At 37.4% G+C, this 18,406-nt stretch overlaps 1 protein-coding gene and 1 long non-coding RNA gene across 2 annotated transcripts in view; one reads left to right on the top strand and one right to left on the bottom strand.

The window, feature by feature from the left end:
• The window catches only part of CALCR (calcitonin receptor), a 70,913-nt gene that overhangs the window by 26,100 nt on the left and 26,407 nt on the right, over window positions 1–18,406 (top strand). Inside the window, exon 6 of the mRNA XM_037836680.1 lies at window positions 2,245–2,371. Within this exon, the coding sequence (XP_037692608.1) occupies window positions 2,245–2,371 (127 nt within the window). The remainder of the gene's footprint in view (window positions 1–2,244; window positions 2,372–18,406) is intronic.
• On the bottom strand, window positions 1,470–7,273 carry LOC119534389. Its single transcript, XR_005217018.1, has 3 exons — window positions 7,229–7,273; window positions 2,297–2,421; window positions 1,470–1,730 (listed from the first exon to the last, which is right to left on the bottom strand). It is a non-coding gene; the product is annotated as an uncharacterized LOC119534389 (long non-coding RNA).

The following is an 18,406-nucleotide window of genomic DNA, read 5'->3' as shown; positions in this document are numbered from 1 at the left end:
CTTTCCACCATTGTTTTCTCAAAGGGTACATTTTACAATACTATATATATGTTTTGGCTAATGTCAAACAATGGAATGATATCCAATATTAGTTAGCTAATTTCCAATGAAATAATTTGACAAATGTTCAGTGTAATACAAAGTATAAAATCTGAAATTAACTAGAATTTAATGTAGTGCTTTGATGTACTGGAAAACTGATTAGCGTCACATCTCAAAGAAGAAAATGTTTCTTATATTGTTACTTTTAATTCAACAAATGAACAGTAAACCCTGCTGCGTGTCAGACACTATTCAAGGTACACAAAATAAATTCCTTTAGCATTATTATTCTAGTGGGAGGTAAGGAGACAGTAACAGGCAATAACAATTATACGATATGTCAGGTGAAAGTTAGTGTTAAGAAGAAAAATAAAGCAAGGGTACAAGGGCCAGAAAGTAAGCAGGAGGTGGAGGAAATGGGATTTCATTCAGGATTGTTTTTGCTTACACTGAAGAATAAGCATTAGCCAATCCTCTAAGCTAATTTGTACATCAGCAGATTATTGAGAATAACAGTGCCATATGATATATTCATTCATAATATCATACTCCTTAATTCTGGAAAACATCAATTTTCATGAGTCTAAGCCAGACAGAATCCAATAATGAAACCACAGATGTTTGCCTCCCAGTAAGAATTATAAATTCTATTATGATTATACAGAGGGTGGCAGGTCACAGGTTCAGCAGTGGTAGCTGCAACAATTGCAAAATGCATGTTTTGCCATATAAATGGGCATGAAGCTTAATATAAACAAATTCTTTCTCCTTAAATGCATAAGATTGCAACTTACCTTTAGTGCCATTACAAAAACAATTAGGCTCAGTTTATTGAACGTTCTTCTCTTCTGCTAAGTAAAGTAGCACATGGCCGTCCGTGGTATGACAGCTCTTCTTTAAACCCCTTCTTTACCTAAACTCTGCATTTTTCTCCTGCTCAGCAAGTTGAGAATTTTCAGTAATATGTATTAACTATTTACTGATGCTTGTGCTTCTTGCAACATTGAAAAATGTAGCTGGAATAATCCATATGTGCTCTAACAGAAGCCCCCCTTACTTAAATCTTAAATTACTGTTTAATACAGATAATTGACAACACACTTTCTTTTGATTTGGAAATGTAGGAAAGTAGGGTAAACACAGACCATTCACATAGTTCATCTTTCCCCAGAATTTTCTTTTCAAAATTATTGCAATTCTGACTTTATTTCATGAAGATATTCTAGAAGTAGTTATCACGATGAGCCATTGACATCATTAACTGCATGTTTTCAGGTTTCACCTGATGCACGTTATACTAAACATTTTGTGACTTATTCACATAGGTAAATACAAGAATTTCATTCCTCTAGGATAATCATTCCATGCTGCAGGCTCTCTCCAGTTATATCAAAAAGTGAAATAGGATATTCAAAATAACATTTATTGATACGACCATTCACACAAACACATAATTACAAGTTTACGAAGTAGAAGAAAAAGGAAGGAAAAATCCAACAAATTGCCTAGGGCCCAAGGGGTTGGAAATGATGACACCAAGAAGCAGCAGTGTTGAGACTGGTCTGGTAGGAGCCAAACCACAATAATACTTCAGGAGATCCAATTTGAGCCTCTCTAGAATTGTCTGCCTGGTGTGAGCTCCACCATCAGGAAGATGTAGAGAAGAGGAGCCACAGAGTTGATTCCAGCTGGAATATGAGATGTCAGAAGAGGTTAAAAGAGATGGTGAAAGAGGACTGTGGAAGACTTAGTAGAGCCTGAGTGTGATGGGCTCATGGACAGATGCCCAGGCAGCCTTGTTCACCCCAGGCCCTTTGACTCTGACTTGCTACACAGTTTTTGCCTAGTGACATCAATGAATAGTGGACTTTTCATTTGAAACATACTCGGAAACCTAATGATTTCTCTCATAAGAGGTCTCTTAATTAATTTCATGGTGTTATAATTTAAAGGGATTTTAACACCTACTCTTTCAGTTGTTGTAAGAAGTCATCCTAAGGACTGAAAACTTTGAGCTGCCATTACTGTAATACTACTTTTAAAACTGTTTGAAAAAAATCAGGCAGGAAAATAGTAATAGGTCTCAAGGATAGAACCAACCTCACCGTTTGTATATGTTCTCTCCTCTGTTGATATTTAAAAATATTGCCAAAATATTTTTTCCAGGCATTTCAGCATGCTTTGTGTTACATTTTCTTCCAGGAGCCTCAGCTGCCAAAGGATAACACTGCACAAGAACATGTTTCTGACTTACATTCTGAATTCCATGATCATCATCATCCACCTGGTTGAAGTGGTGCCCAACGGAGAGCTTGTGAGAAGGGATCCGGTAAGCCCTGCATGATTCTGGTTTTAATTTTATTTTAAAGAATACAGTATCTGCAAATGTGAACATGGTGTTATTGTTTGATCTAAGCAACTGTTTACATGTGTAATCACATTTGCTTTTATAATTGAGTTTTGTATTAAACAATGCATAGCATGTCTATGTAGTTCTTGAAAAGCATTATTTACCATAGTAAATTGAATCATAACCAAATAAAAGCCTCACAGCAAACCATGAGTTCTTACCTAATCAAAAATTTACTAACATCTATGGAAAGTTTACTGGACATGAACTGTGGACTTATACGATACTACATGATGCACTAAAGTGGTGATTTTCAGTGGCCCTAATATGTTGGTAATGGCTCATAGATGTGCCTTGATGTGGATCCCTTCAAACTTTTGCATGCCAGGCTGGGCTTGAGCCTGTCACCTCATCATAAGTAGCTGTGCTTTTACTCTAGCAATCCACACAATTCATATCATGGTCTGTGTCTGCATGACTTGGAAAGATGACTCTGACACAAAGGAATAAAAAAGAATATGGGACAACAGAACGTAGATCCATGAAGCTCATGCCCACATGCACCATTGTTAGCAAGCAAATCTGGTGAAGGCTCTCCATCTACCTGAGTACTTTGGAGAATAGGAGTACCAATATCATTTAACTCCATTACTGAGAACAGCTTTGGAGTCCTTCTACCAGAATTATCTGAGAAGTGTTCACAATAAAATTCGTATCTTTGTTCCATCTTCTCTCTTTCTCTCCAAGATACTGTTTTTCTCAGTAGTTTCTAAACCTGGTTGTACTTTGGAATCAACTGGGGAATATTTGTAAATATTAGACAGCTGCCATCTAAATGATGCTAGATATTCAGCAGGTTTGAGGTAGAGCCGAGGATTATAGCCCAGGTGTTTCCACTATGCTGCCAGTTTTAAAAGGCATTGGTCAATGTTGGGTGACACAAACAAGCTATGAAAAAAGTGTCTGCACTGGCAGAACAGGGCAGGGGAGAATCACCCTGAGGCTTGGCTGGCTGGCTGATTATCAGTCCCTGATGTAAAAGACTAACAAAAACCTCAACTAAAAGAGATTTTAGTTTAGTTAGTACTGAGCCCTCATTTTATAGATCAGGAATCTGAAGATGAAAAGGCAAAGTGATTTGCTTCAAATCACATAATTGGTTGGAGGGAGAGCAAGGACTCAAATCTAGGTCTCCTTACTCTTGGATTTTATTATTTCCTTTGCATTTCCTTGATATGTCTCTTAATTATAAGTCAGGTGGGGCTTCACCCCAAAGTGGTTCATTAGGTTTGGAAATCGATCAGATTGATTTTTTAAAATCTAATCACTTTTTGGCACTGTGATAACATGCAACACTTACACTACAGAACTTTTCATTTATCAACCCAGTGTTTACATAATGTATAATCATGATTTCTATTATTTAATAGTCATTTTGCTCTCCACAAATATTTCTATTTTTAAAAATCCACAAATGTTTGTTTACCATCTCTTTTGTAAACCTGCCTTCCTTAATTTTAACAATAAACCTTTTCCCTTCGTATATCTGTTAATGGTCTGCATTTTAACATAATTTAAATGTTAAATTATCATTAAATTATTAATTTAAATTATTATTATTAATAATTAAATTATTAATTTATCATTAAATGAAACCATTTAATGATATGACTATGTTAGGTTGAATGTGAAGTGGCCAGTATTTGACTGATTTTGGTCTACAAAATTGGCAAATTCATATGTTTCATCCTAACACAAATGTGTGGACTCTACCCTGGGTGTTAGTCCCCAGTGGGTTAGCCACAGTGAGGGCAAGTACCTCCCACCCCCAGGCCTGAATGACAACAGGAGGAAGCCATATAGGAATGTAAAGGTAGAGAGGCTGTGTGGTGAGGGATGCTCTACAGAAACTCTGACCTGTCCGGGGGCAAAGCCAGCCTGTGGCCACTCCTGGTTCACTCTCCTGTCATTTCTCAGTCTCTGCTGATGCCCCCCTTGGAGTGAGTCCAACCAGAAACCAGAGTGCTGAAGCAGCTCACCCTGCCTGGCCGGGGATGGGGAGGCAGAGTGGAGAGTACATCTGGAGGAACAATCAGAAGCTTTCTAGCACACACTGAATGGCCAGGGAATATTTTCAGTTTTATTTCTCTGCTTGAACTGTGTCTTGCAAATGTCTCTAGATAGCCTCATCTTTCAAAACTGGCATCTGACAGCTCTGCCAACCCAATGACAAAAAATGCGTGAAATCTGCCTGGAGCTTGCATCCTGCATGACAGTGGCATGACATGGGAAAGCAGCTTCATTTGGCTTTTAATAGAAGAGCAGTGTTAATAATTTTTGCAGCATGAATATATCCAGAAAGGCATTATAATTTATCTTTTAAAACTATGCATCTGTTATCTGAGATGAAATCCTGTCTTACTGCCCTCTAGTATAATGTGACCAAATGAATTCACCTTGATGAGTTCTCTTTTTTAATATCCATACAAGACCCCAGTGGAGGAAGGGGTGGATATTGTCCACATTTTTAAAGCTGGAGAAACTGAAGCACAGAGAAAGCACATGTCCTCAATACCATGTATAGTTAGAGCCAGCATTCAGACCCACACCTGTCTCACACTGAAGCTAATCCTCTTTCTTCTGCACCACATGGTGTTCTCAATTATCTTTATTTATATCCGTAGGAAGATGAGTTCTTAAGAAATGGAGCCAGCCATTCCAAAGTGATGACTCTGTTCGTGATTGTACATGCACACCACAGTTAATTAGGAAACTGACCCCTACAGAGTTTAAAACAGATGTAGAAACAATTAACTAAGCATCTCTCAGCAGAGAAGCCTCAAATTTTTGGCTTCCCATTTCACGTTAAGTGTGGAGACCTTGAGAAAGTTACAATCTGTACAAAGGAGGCCAGAAAATGGCACTTCGGTCATTAAATAATCAAACACAGCTGACTTGGGAACAGCTCTCAGTCAAATTATGAAGTATTCTAAATTCTTGAATAGGCTGTCATCTCTCTTTTGGGAATCTGCCACCTATATTTCATCCCCCTAGCCTGCTCCCTGGCTGTTAGGGTAAAGGGGGCTTACATCCATTATGAGATCTTGCAAACCTATTATCTTCCTCATATAAATGCAGGATTTTTCTGAGTTCATTACTAAATTACAGAAACCATTTAGTCTTATCCATGGAATGAGAATAATAAAAACTTCCCTGCTTACTCCCAAGGGATTTTCCTGGAGTCTCAAAGAAACATAAGCTTTTAAAAATTCCCAAAGACATATATTGAAAGCTATAGCTCATAGATTTGCTGTTAACCCCTGCCCGGAGGCCAGCTCCCTAGGTATCTGTACGTGGCTTTCCCAACAAGTCTGTTACTTTGTTAATTGTGCTTTACAGTCTCAGGAGTTCTCGCTTTCATAGGATACTTTCTCCCCGGCAGGCATGCCTAGACACCTCTAGCCTCAGCACACAGGCCGTTTCCTAGCTCCCTCCCAGCTTGCCCAGCTCTGCTTGCAGCCCGGGAGCTGCCAAGGAACCTTTAATAAAACTTGTAAGCAGGTATCTAGGGATCTGGATCAGCCACTAAGCAGCTGATAATCCTAGGGGAATCTGAGTGTGAGCTCAGGGGAACCAGAGAAATTAATGGGAAACTTTCTTCTGGGTATAGAGGAAAGAGGGTGGCTCTCCCAGACACATGAGGCTTTCTCAAAGCAACATAAGTTTGAAAAACAGGAAAGAAACTTATCTTTATAGCATGATTCACGCCTGGTTCCCCCAATAAATATATTATAAACTAGCAGATTTGTTATTTTTAATGACAAAAGAGCAAACTTCCAGGGAAATCTATAAAACACAGGCAAGGTAGAATGGTGCTAAATCAAGTGTCTACTGAGCACTCCAAACTCAAATTTTAGTCTTCAGGATGAACTGAATTCCTACCCTTTTGGAAAAATGTCTATTTATGACATTACCTTCACAATCCCTAGAAACATGCAAACATCACATGGAAACAGCATCCTTACAACCTTACTTGTAGGATTCAGGCATAGGTCTACCTATTTCAAAGTGGGTTTTTTTCTTGAAAAATAAAGGAGCAAAAAAGGTGGGTATTTTATTCTGCATACCTAAAAGAAAGGCTTCTTCTCTGAGGCTGGACAAAATGAGAGCAAACCACCAATAGCTAGCCACTTACAATGGCAAATGGGGCGATGTCACAGTGTGAGAATACACCCTGCCCTTTTCCACATTCCCAAATGTCTGTTTCTTCTATAAGAATGGAAGCACATACCTCTCACCAAATACGTATAAGAAGTAGAGGCTTAAAACAGACAACTACCACAACGACAACAAGTCAATTCGGTATTTTAAAACATGAAACACACACTTCACCCAAAGAAAAGAAACTTGCTCATTTGTTTTTAGTAATTTCTCTATTTGAATATAGTCCTTACTTTCCAATGAGATTTTTGGTACATCTCTTATCTAACCCTCCATATACAAACAACAGAGAACTGCTGTCCCCAGGCAAGCAAAATTAGTTCAAGAAAGGGGAGGAAAAACCTTTCAAGTAAACATGTTGTTTATGTTATTCATTCTTGAAACTGCTTATTTAACTCCAAGAGAGACCCAGGTGGTGAAATTTGCCAGACAGACCCAGGTGGTGAACCTAGAAAATGAATATTCTGTCATAAATGGGTTCATGGCAGCTGAGTTTCTTGTGAATCTTTTCCTACAAAATAGATTGTTGAAGTGGATTGCAGTTGAAATGATAACGTCAGGCATCAAGAAAGAAGAAAGTGTAGTAGATTTAACTATAAAGGAAAGAATGCTTACCTGCTCATTCCAAGCCCCATCTTTTCCTAGGAGTAAATTCTCTGCCTCTAAAGACACAGACAAAATATTATCCAAAGACTGAGGACCATGTCATCAACTTATGACTGAATTATATGCAGAATCATTTAACATTAATATTTAATGTTACTTAAAATTAGTTATTTGAAAGATTCCAATTTTCCTGAAAAACTGACATTTCAGAAAGCATTAGATTAAGGTCCTCCCTAGCCAATAAAAGTAGAGACAAGAAAGAAAAGCCAAGAAATAAGAAACAAAAATAGCAGGAGAAAATTTTGGAAAAGTAAAGTTACTGGACATTGTCAATATACAAATATTTATGGAAATTGAAACTAATAGAAACAATATAGGAACAGTTACAAATTAAAGGAAGACATCCATCAGCACTTCTTCTATCTGGGATTTTGGCACGTATCTCGTTTTTTAAAAAATTGAGTACAATAATTTTGACAGACTCTCCCTTAAGCAAACTAAAGGCAGAATTGTGGCTTGTTATTATTATTATTTTGCTTTCACCCAATACTCAGTCACTGAATCAGCAGTTAAGAAGCAATGTGATTTTCCTTCCCAATGCCCAAAGGAATCTATTAAAAAGAAAAAGTTATTTTTGAAAAAGAAGGCTGCATCACCCCCCAGTGCTGTCACACTACTTCTGTAAGAGTTTATTTTATTTCGTTGAGGGTGAAAGAAAGCACAGTGTCTCTACTCCTCAGTGGGCATCCCTGTAGTTTTGAGGTTCCTTTCCCATCAAAATAGTCAGTTTCTTCCCTTGGAAGTTTATGGTTAGGCAAACTCTCTTGTGTACAACCAAGGGTGAGAATTTTACTCCTTTATATTCTTAAAAAAACACAAAAGTCAAACTCAGAATAACTCATGGCATAAATAAGGACTGAATAGTTCCTCATTTTAAGGAGTGATGTGAAAATTGCCCTTTGTCATTTGTGTCATTTGAGCATTTAATTTCCATAATATCTAAATTTTTCATTTTCTTGTTCGTTCTGCTCATTTGATGATCTTCATATAGTCAGGAAGCAGAATTAAAAGCATTGTTCTTGCTGCATCTAAACAAAGCTGGCGGCACAACTGTCATTTTCCAGAAAGAAATGTCTCTTTAAACTTTTAACTGGATCTGAAAGGGACAATACACAGAGATTAGTTTGTACCAGGACCTGAGCACTTTGTACCTCGAAAGCTGAAACAGTTGAGTCTCATTTTCTATAGCCTCTTAAATAAGCAAAGTCAACTGATTCCCAAGTTCTGAAAAACAAAGTGAATTTCTTCTAAGCCTTGTTTTTTCAAGACAATTGAGCCACCCAGAGATGTCAGAGCTTCATCACAGGCCCAGGAAGATCAGTCTGGAATGGATGCTTAGAACCAAGGCATTAGAGAAACATGAAACACAGCTTGGAAGGAAAGCCTGGTCCAGGGGAGGACATGTAAATGAGAAGGAAAGAACAGGTACAGCAGAGTTTCTGAGATGAGAGATCAGTGGTAGTAAAACCAGATTGGGATTATCTATTTCAGTATCCCACAGAAGAAATGAGACTGGAAATGAAAAAATATGATGGATTTAGGGGACAATGCAGAGACAGTAATGCCAAGATGTGTCAATTGAATGAGGTATCCTACCCTAGTTGTTTATGCTAATTCATTTTATTTGCCTGTCAAAACTAATAAGTCATCTTTGAACCAAGGCAATACGGTGCAGAAAACTAGAGGATTCATTACTTCCTTTTTAAATGTATTATTATACTTGGCTACTTTCCCATTTGGAATTGAAGGGGAATTTAGTCCCAACATGGCTATAAATTCAACCCAATCTCCCGTTACTCTCATCTAGGTAAGCTGAGTGGCATTTCTCTGCATGAAATCAGTGACTTACAAACAGTGTATTGTCACATAGTTTACAAAAGAAGACTTCATCTCAACATTTGTAGCAGATTTCCCTGATTTGAGAAGGTTTTTGTAGTTTAGTGCAGAACTTCTTACAGATTCATTTTTTTGAATATTTTTTCCTGCAATTTTTCTGAGATACAGTCACGTTCTGTACAATATTCCAAAGTATAGAATCAATTGTTCACAATATCATGATATTGTTGTGCATTCATCACAATCAATTTTTGAACATTCTACAGATTCATTTTTATTCTCCAGGATCTTCCAGTTGAGATGCTAGAGGCTTTGCACCTTCCCTAGGGGTATGTTGGTCAATTCCCTATCTGCTGTGCTTAACTGGATTGCTCCAAACAGTATAATATTGTTCCCACTGGACAGCCAGATCTTAAATCCTAGCTCTTCTACTTATTTACAGATTACTCTGTAATCTTGGGCAAGTTACTTAACCTCACTGTGCTTAAATGGAGATTACAGCAGTACCTTCCTCACATATCTGTTTGTGAAGATTAAATGAACTGATACACCTCAAATAAACACACACACACACACACACACACACACATAGCCCCTGGCACATAATAATTCTCAAATGTTAGTTATTATTATTTATATTATTGTTAGCATTATCATTAGACTTTTAGCACTTGTCAGTTTCTGATTGTGGTACCCAGTTTACTTCTGTGTAACACAGCATGGGAGACGTAGAAACTCAGAGCATTTGTAAAACCCTGTTTAAATCCAAAAAAGACCAAGTGTACAAGCAGAATGCATACACTGGAAGGCTTGGGGATCACCAATAACCAAAAAAGGGCTGAAAATATAAAACTGAATCATCCCTGGCTTGAGAATTCCCAATGATAAGTGATAGTATACCCCACTATGTCATATAGACAAAGGCCCTCGAATTTAGAACACTGTTACTTTTGTTCTCCAGCCACATTTCTTTCCCAGCAGTCGGAATTGTATGTAGCTTACTTTTCTGTTTTCTCTGGCTTTGTTTTCTGAGCACTTTCAGAATTCGTCTTTGCCAATTTCCATCTGATTTCCTGATGTGTTTATCTCGGATGGGATTCCTGTCCCGGGTTTTTGTTTGTTTGTTTGTTTTTTAAACAGATCTAGTTACAATCACAGTTCCAGAGATTCAAGCTCATTTTCTTTGAGGCTTTGTCAGGAATCATCTCAGGATTGCATGACGGACTCACCTTTAATTGAAAATGTTACATCCTTCAAGTCCTCTGGAAAAAGAATGCAGTACTTTCCTTCAAAGTTGTTTAATGCTAACTTTCTGAGTGGGAGATTTTTCTACTTCATTCAATTAGCTTTAAAGACTTTACAAGTTGACAGTTTTCAAGTTGATATGAGGGCCTTTTTGCCCCTCAGTTTATCAACTGCACTGGCATCTTGACAAAAAGGTCTGTAATTCTTCTTGAGGTTTGATTATAGGTGTGAATCAAAGTCAGGATGTTTCTCATTGTATCATGAGTCCACTGGAGCAGGAAGCTTGTGCTCTTTGATGGTTGTGAAAATTGGCAGAAAGTAACCAAATGGGTCAGGTACTGAGGAAACCCTCCTGTACCCCGAATTTATTCAAAATGAATTCCATGGACTGAGAGCATCCAGTATCACTAGATGCTTATTAGAAATGCAGAATCTCAGGATCCACCCCGGACTTACTGAATTGGAATCTCTAAGACTAGGCCCAGGAACCTGTGTTCTAACATTTGCTCCTGATGATTTTGATGTGTGGTAAAATTTGAGAAACACAGCTATAGGCTCTTTTATTTTTTACATTTGAACTGGATATATTAGGAGGGATTCATTATGTCACTACCTTCAGGAATGCATAGCACTATAAATAGCCCTATGCCCACCCCCACTAGAATTTAATGTCAAGGAGTAGATTAAAGCACACTTTCTAATTTGTGAGGTACATGAAAGGAAAGAGAAGCAAAGGTAAGACATGTGTCCTTTCTATTTCCCTGTTGTTCCGGTTTGCTAATGCTGCCATTTTGCAAAACACCAGAAATGGATTGGCTTTTATAAAGGGGGTTTATTTGGTTACACAGTTACAGTCTTAAGGCCATAAAATGTCCAAGGTAACACATCAGCAATCGGGTACCTTCACTGGAGGATGGCCATTGACATTCGGAAAACCTCTGTTAGCTCAGAAAGCATGTGACTGGCATCCACTTGCTCCCAGGTTGCATTTCAAAATGGCCTTCTCCAAAGCATCAGCTTTTACCACCTGTCTTCAAAATGTCTGTCTCAGCTGCTGCTCTGAAATGTCACTTTCAATTGCTCTGAGGTCCTTCTGTCTGTGAACTCCTTTATAGGACTCCAGTAATCCAACTAACATCCACCCTGAATGGGTGGGGTAACACCTCCCTGGAAATTATCCAATCAAACATTTCACTCACAGTTGATTGCGTCACTTCTCCATGGAAACACTCAATCAAAGGATTCCAATCTAATCAACACTAATACGTCTGCCTCCATAAGATTGCATCAAAGAACATGGCGTTTGGGGAGACATAATACATCCAAACTGGCACACCTGTGTGCCAAATTCTTCCTCCCATTTCTAGGGAGGAGGGCTGGAAAAATTACCCATTTGATTGTCCATGTCATTTGATCCATCCTCCCTTTTAGACAGAAAACAAAAAAACACACATCTAATTTCTTTCCACAGTATTGCTCATTTTCAGTCCTAAACAGTTCAGGGAAGATAACAGAGATGCAACTTCCATTCCCCAAAAGTTTGTGCCCACCTAAGGCATAATGATACAAGTACCACTAAGATATGAGGGGCAGAGCAAGCTGTAGACACAGTGTTGGCTGGTAAATGCAAAGGCACATGAATGATGGCTATTCACCCTGGCTTCTATCCCCATTCCTACCTCCTTAGAAATTGTGGCCATAAGACTCATCCCTGTCAGAGACTGGGCATCTAAGATGCATTGCTGAAATATCCTGTATGGTGGCTGGCTCTACCTGAAACAGACACATGTAAACAAATATTTGATTGGTCCAGCAACTTATCAGACCCCCAACAGATTCTTTTTTGCTTTAACTTTTAGTCATTATTAATCTGCCCCTCTCCTACAGGAATTTTTTTCAATATATGTTTACTAGTCATGATTTCCTGTTTCCTAGTTCTCGACGATTTCAGTGTAGTCTGCGCTAACAGTTCTCACCTCTGCTTGATCCTGGCGTTCTGTGTAGAGGTGACTACGTTGTGCACAATGTCCTAACCCAAGCAGTCATTTGGAGGGGACTGCATTGCTTCTAAGAGGCCTGGCTGCTTTTTCCAAAGGAAAACCCCACAGTGTCTTTGAGAACATAAAATTGCTCTTCTATTGCCTGAGTCCTGCATGGCATGGTTCCCTGAAGAAACTGGAAGAGAGCCTTTCCAGGACACCCAACACCATAAGACACACTCATGTTGCACCCCAAATAATTCTAAACAAAAGCTGCTGTCCTGAAAAAAACTTAATCAAGGATTTTCCCTTGGGAAGACCTTGAGCATTTAGAAATATCTTTCAGAAGTAAAAATGGTTCAGAATAAATATAAGCTTTTGTGACTGGAGTGAGGTAAATACTACTCTGAAAAACAGGCACACTGAAGGCAGGAAAAACCCATGATGAAAACAATAAGGCAAAAAACTTCACCAAAATCTGGAAGAGTTTAAGGCATGAGGGACTAAGTTTCATATATACTATCTTTGAAACAAATATATCACATCCCAGAGAATCGTTCTTCTTTACAAATTCCATATTTGGAATGCAGTTCAATGGTTTAAGATGTCAGTGAAACAGATGACTTTCCTAAAAGCATGAAATAATCGAACACCTAATGAAAATAACTAATTTGAAGCATAAAAGTTTTGCTTGAAAATTTACAAATACTTTCCATAAAAGTAAAGATCTAAAGGGAAAAGTGGTAGAGTGGAATTGTATCATACTAAAGTTATTGGTATGAAAGATAGTCTATAATAAAATCCCCATATTACCAAAATTACCCTCCCAAATCCCCTAAACCCTTCATCAAGCACACTTTACATCCTTGTAACGTAACATTTATCCACCCTAAAGTTTGAGAATCCTTTGGGTTGTGTTTCTGGGCATCTTTCTCTATTAGGAACACTTATTTTCTTGCTTTAAATAGCTTCCAGAATGACAAGGGACCACTTAGAAGGAGGAAGAGATGGCAATGATCAATAACATTATTGATATGTTTGCCAAAGTTTTAAAGAAACTTTGTAAAACTGATATGGTTTTAGAAGGAAAGAACAACAGAAAAGACGGGGAAAAAGGGTCTTTGACTTCACGCAGTATACAATAACTCACTTTTCATTGATCACATACCAAAAATATTCAGATATCTCATTCTCCCATGACATGTCTCAAGGCAGAATTCACAACTACAAACAATTAGAAAAGGGAAAGAAAACTCTTCTTAACATGCCTCATGTCATGAGATCTGGTATCTCCCATTTTGTTTGGTCCTACAACTGGATTCCATAATATTGATAATGAATGAAAAATAAGCCACACTTCCAACCGTCTTGGAAAGAATGGAAACACTTGTACACTTCTTTCTTAAGAAACTGAAAGCTAATTCTGAAAATCTTCTCCAGTAATATTATTTTAAATGTATCCTGAAATCAGAATCTTTCCAAGAGTCAGGCCAGTGAAGAAAATAGCTTAATTGATGACGCTATGAAGTAGGAAACTTTCCAGTATTCAAAAGAGTATTTTCTCTGGAATATCTGTTTTCTGAGGAATCTCAGTTGGGGGTGGTGGGAGTGGGGAGGAGAGACACTGACTATATTTGATTCAGACAAAAGCTTGTGTTCTTTTAATTATAATGATAAGGGAAGTAGCAAAAAGACATGCATTTAAACAGATCTCATAAAAATAGGCCATCATAGAAAAATGTTTCAGTTGCACATATAAATAGTACTTTGATGGAGATCATCCATCTTAGTGTCGCAAATAATTGAAATCAGCTGGTAAATAAGTTCTACATCACTCCTTTATGAGAAAAAAAGTGACTATGGATTGTACGTTTAAGTTCAAGGTCCTTAAAAAGTTCTGGAATATATTCATATGCAGTAAAAGATAAACATGAACCATTGCTGTAAAGTGAAAAGCAAGTATTGTCTCAAAATTAAGCTACCAAATTTACAGACAACTATATTCTTAAATATTTTATTTGAATATTATCTCAAGACTGGGAGTGTACTAAAATAAACTGCAAATCATGAAGACAGGAAGTGTTGTCAGAAAAAAGAATCATAAGTAAAGAGATAAACTGAAGAAGTAAAGATAACTCCTGAGATATAGATAGACTATTATTTTTATTTCAGCATATTTTTCCTTGGGCTTCTGAAAATGAAAAATCTCTCTATTAGTTATGAAAATGCTGAGTATATATTCCACAAAACATGAATCATATAAGACCTCCTATCTGGGGAAAATTATTTTATTCAAAGTTTCCCATTTCATTATCCTACCATCATAATTTTCACATAACTTTCACAGAGTATTTTACAATGGTTTATTATCTAAAATTGATTAAAAGCAAAGCAGTGATGGCTGAGTTGTTTGTGTCTGTCAAAACCTCCCACAGATAATAGCTATAATCTCTGAACAAAATATAATAGCAAACTATCTGAAGATACTGGAGAGAGATCAAAGCAGGTAGATGACACTTGGAAGAGGGCACCAGCTATTGGTAGAATCCCTACTCTTTTTACAAATTTTACCCCTTTACAGGGCAGCTAAAGCACTGATAGTAAACTCTCAATCTTTCTGACTGGAAGAACAGAAGACAGAATTTAGGGCAGTCACAGCCCCTGAAAATCAGTGGATTAATCTTGGAAAGGAGAGAAACAGAGAAGAGGGTTCCCAAATTCTGTGTATAAACCCTGTCCAGTCTTTTGGCTGACCCAGAAGTACATATGTGCAGGGAGGATTCCAAGCAGTATAGCTAAGTCTAAAATAACTGAACTGAGATTTAAAGTGCCCCTGTCATAGGAAATTTGTACTTTGAATTTAGCTAAGTGAAATACCTGCTAAAATAAATGAAACTCAGAAAATTTCAAAGAGATATAATAGAATCCAGAATCTACAACATATCATATCCAGAATACAATCCAGAATTCAAAAAAAGAAGGAAAGAAGTGGGGATTAGAGTGAGAGAGAGAGAGACAGAGAGAGAGAGAGAGAGAAGGAAACATGACCCATTTTCAAGAGAAAGCCCAGTTAAAACAGACCGAGATGACTCAGACAAGAATTTCAAAGCAGTTACAATGTTCAAGAATGTGAATGAATGAAAAGATAGGACATCTCGACCAAAAATTAGCAATTATTAAAAAGGAATTGGGAATTCTAGAACTCAAAACTACAGCATCTTAAATTTTTTTTAAAAAATATACAGGATGCGTTCAATAGCAGAATGGAGATGATAGAGGAAAGAGGCAGTCAGTCTAAAGATAGATCAATATAAATTATCCAATCTGAAAATCAGATAGATAAAATATTTGGAAAAAATGAAAAGAACCTATAGGACACGCAGAACAAATCTAAAAGCCTAAAATACATGTGCTTTGAATCCCAGAAGCACGGGAGAGAGTGAGCCTGAAAAAAATTTTGAATAAATAACTATTAAAAGTGTCCCACCTTTGGTCAGATTTGCATTGTTCTCACGAGACTTTAACTCAAGAGCAAGGAATTATCTGAAATAAAGTGAGGTCATTAAATGAAAATTGCCATAATTTCCACTGCCAACACTCTAATTTCAGAACATTGCAACAAACCCCATTTTGAATTTATTTACCTTAACAGACATCCACATCAGTCAGAGAAAAGCAAAACACCCCCTAAGGAGAGTTTAGGGAAACTTGATTGAAGAATGTCTCCCCCAAAACAGTATTTCAAATTGTCTCATTGTTTGCATTTTGAAGGTTGCTTTATACCTGAGTAATGCACCATAGTAAAATCTGGAACAGATGAGAAGTGTGTTTTTATGTTGTAAAGTGAAAGGGATATATGGAAAAGGAGAACCTAAAGAACCCTAGAAAATTGTACATACAATTTAATACTTAGGTACCCCTTGTAAAATCTTTGCATATATCCAGGTGTACATATGCAAACTGTATACATATACACAAAGGGACAAAGGGAAATAGCTGTTCTACAAAGGGTCGAAGGGGTAATACAAAAGAAACAAAGGGAAATAGCTGTTCTACAAGGGGCACAGGGTACAGATGACCAAATTTAAGGGCTGCTACCCTCTATATATACACTGCATGAAACTTGAAAGACCATGACAAAGACTGGAGCTGGCCCCAGTCTTTGTTGGCAAGAACAGTAGTGCTGTTACTTAATAAAAGACCCTGGAATTTATTTGTCAGACCTTGGGTAAGCAGCACTTATTTAGGCACCTGATAAATAATCATTGAATTAAAATTTAAGATTTGTGGCACTTTCTGTGAACAGCATTGTAAACACTACCCAAAGCCATATTCATTTGGATTTAACAAGCATCCACTGCACACCTTCTTATTAGGTTTAAGTCCTGAGGGTGGAGATGGGAGAGGCAACAGAAGCAGGAATCACATGTTCACTCACTATGTAATAAGATGTCTTTTAGGTGAAATTTTAAAAAATAAACCTGTTAAATTTGGCCAACATAATCTACAGATAATCTTTATTATTCGGGGTATTTTTAAATGTCTTTTCCTTCATGTGAAATATTTGGAAATTGACTTATTGATTCTTCTTCCCTTGCTCAAATAAACATGACTTCACCCCCTTCCTTCTGTGCTAAAGTGGACTGATGATAAAATATTTTTAGAAGGTTCAGGAAAATGTAAGCAATCCTGCTTAACCACTGGAAATAACTCTGAACCCACAGCAAAGTTTATTTCTGCTTTAAAACAAGATGACAGAAATAAACTTGCCAGCTTTGATTCGGTCCAAAGCATTATGGATTTAGCATTATTTAGACAATTTCAAACTAATTTTTCAATATTTTGAGTTATTTATTAATATGTTTGTATAGTGGGAGATGTGGTTTTAAGTAATTGCCATCAAGTTTCCAAACATACCTATTACAGCCTCCAGTAAGTTAAGAGAAAGGGGAAATACTCCTTGCAGGCTCTTCATTTTGCTTCAATATTGTCCATAAGAAGCAAATTTACTATCAGTCCCTTCCTTTACTGTAAATTAGTCTATAGTGCAGCCTCCAAATAATTCAAAAACTGTAGGAAAAGCAGAATGTTTGACTTAGTGCTCATTAACATGATCAACTTCAGTGAATTTACTAATCCACTCACAAATTGCGTATTATTTCATGCTAATAATGCAAATCCCACTAGTTCAAATCACGTGTTTCCTCTGATTAAGGTGCCAAGCCTTGCTATGTATCTGAGAAAGGAATTTCTAAATTCCCTAAAGCTGGCTAGAAAAATTACCTTTTTTAGAAATCATCACACATGTTTATAATTGTTTATTTCTATGTCTATGTCCCCACCAGAAGGTGATTTTCTTGACTGTAAGAACTGAACTTTATTTTTGCAACCCTAGGACTTAGCCCAGAACCAAACACAGAAAAGTAATAAATGTTTGTGACATAAATTAAGGCTGATGCTCCTATAAAAGCTCCCTCTACACTGAAGTCCAGCTATAGAATTACACTTTTTTGCCATTTGCAGTTGGCCAAGCCCAGCAGACAGAAGTAAAATGGGGTGGTAGAAGTGTATTTATGGGTTGGTCTCTGAGTGGCCAAATTCCCTAGACATCAACTTCTGGCAATGTGTTAGGATTCAGCTGGAGAAGCAGAACCTTTAAAAGCTGTATCTTAAGAGACTTCTTGCAAGGAATTGGCTTTGTGATAGTGGTGGCTGGTAGGCAAGTCTGAAATATGTAGGTCAGGCCATCGGGAAAGGTGGACTAGAACCCAAGGGGAAGCTGTTGTCCATAGATGGAATTTCTTCTACTTTAAGGAAGCCTCAGCTATGCTTTTAAGGCCTTTTGACTGATTGAATCAGGCCCACCCCAATTGCTTAGGAAACTCTCCCTTCCTTACAGATTATGGACTTCAATTCCATCTATAAACCACCTTCACAGCAACACTGGATTAATGTTTGATTGAATAAATGGGGACTATGGCCTAGCCAAGTTGACACATCAAAGACCATTGCAGAATGTAGTGACTTCTTTCATTTGAAATTCTGGGAACCTTCCTATAATGATGAA

This window comes from Choloepus didactylus, chromosome 5 (assembly GCF_015220235.1).
Source record: "Choloepus didactylus isolate mChoDid1 chromosome 5, mChoDid1.pri, whole genome shotgun sequence".
Classification (NCBI taxonomy): Eukaryota; Metazoa; Chordata; class Mammalia; order Pilosa; family Megalonychidae; genus Choloepus; species Choloepus didactylus.
This window is presented reverse-complemented; position numbering and strand designations above follow the sequence as displayed.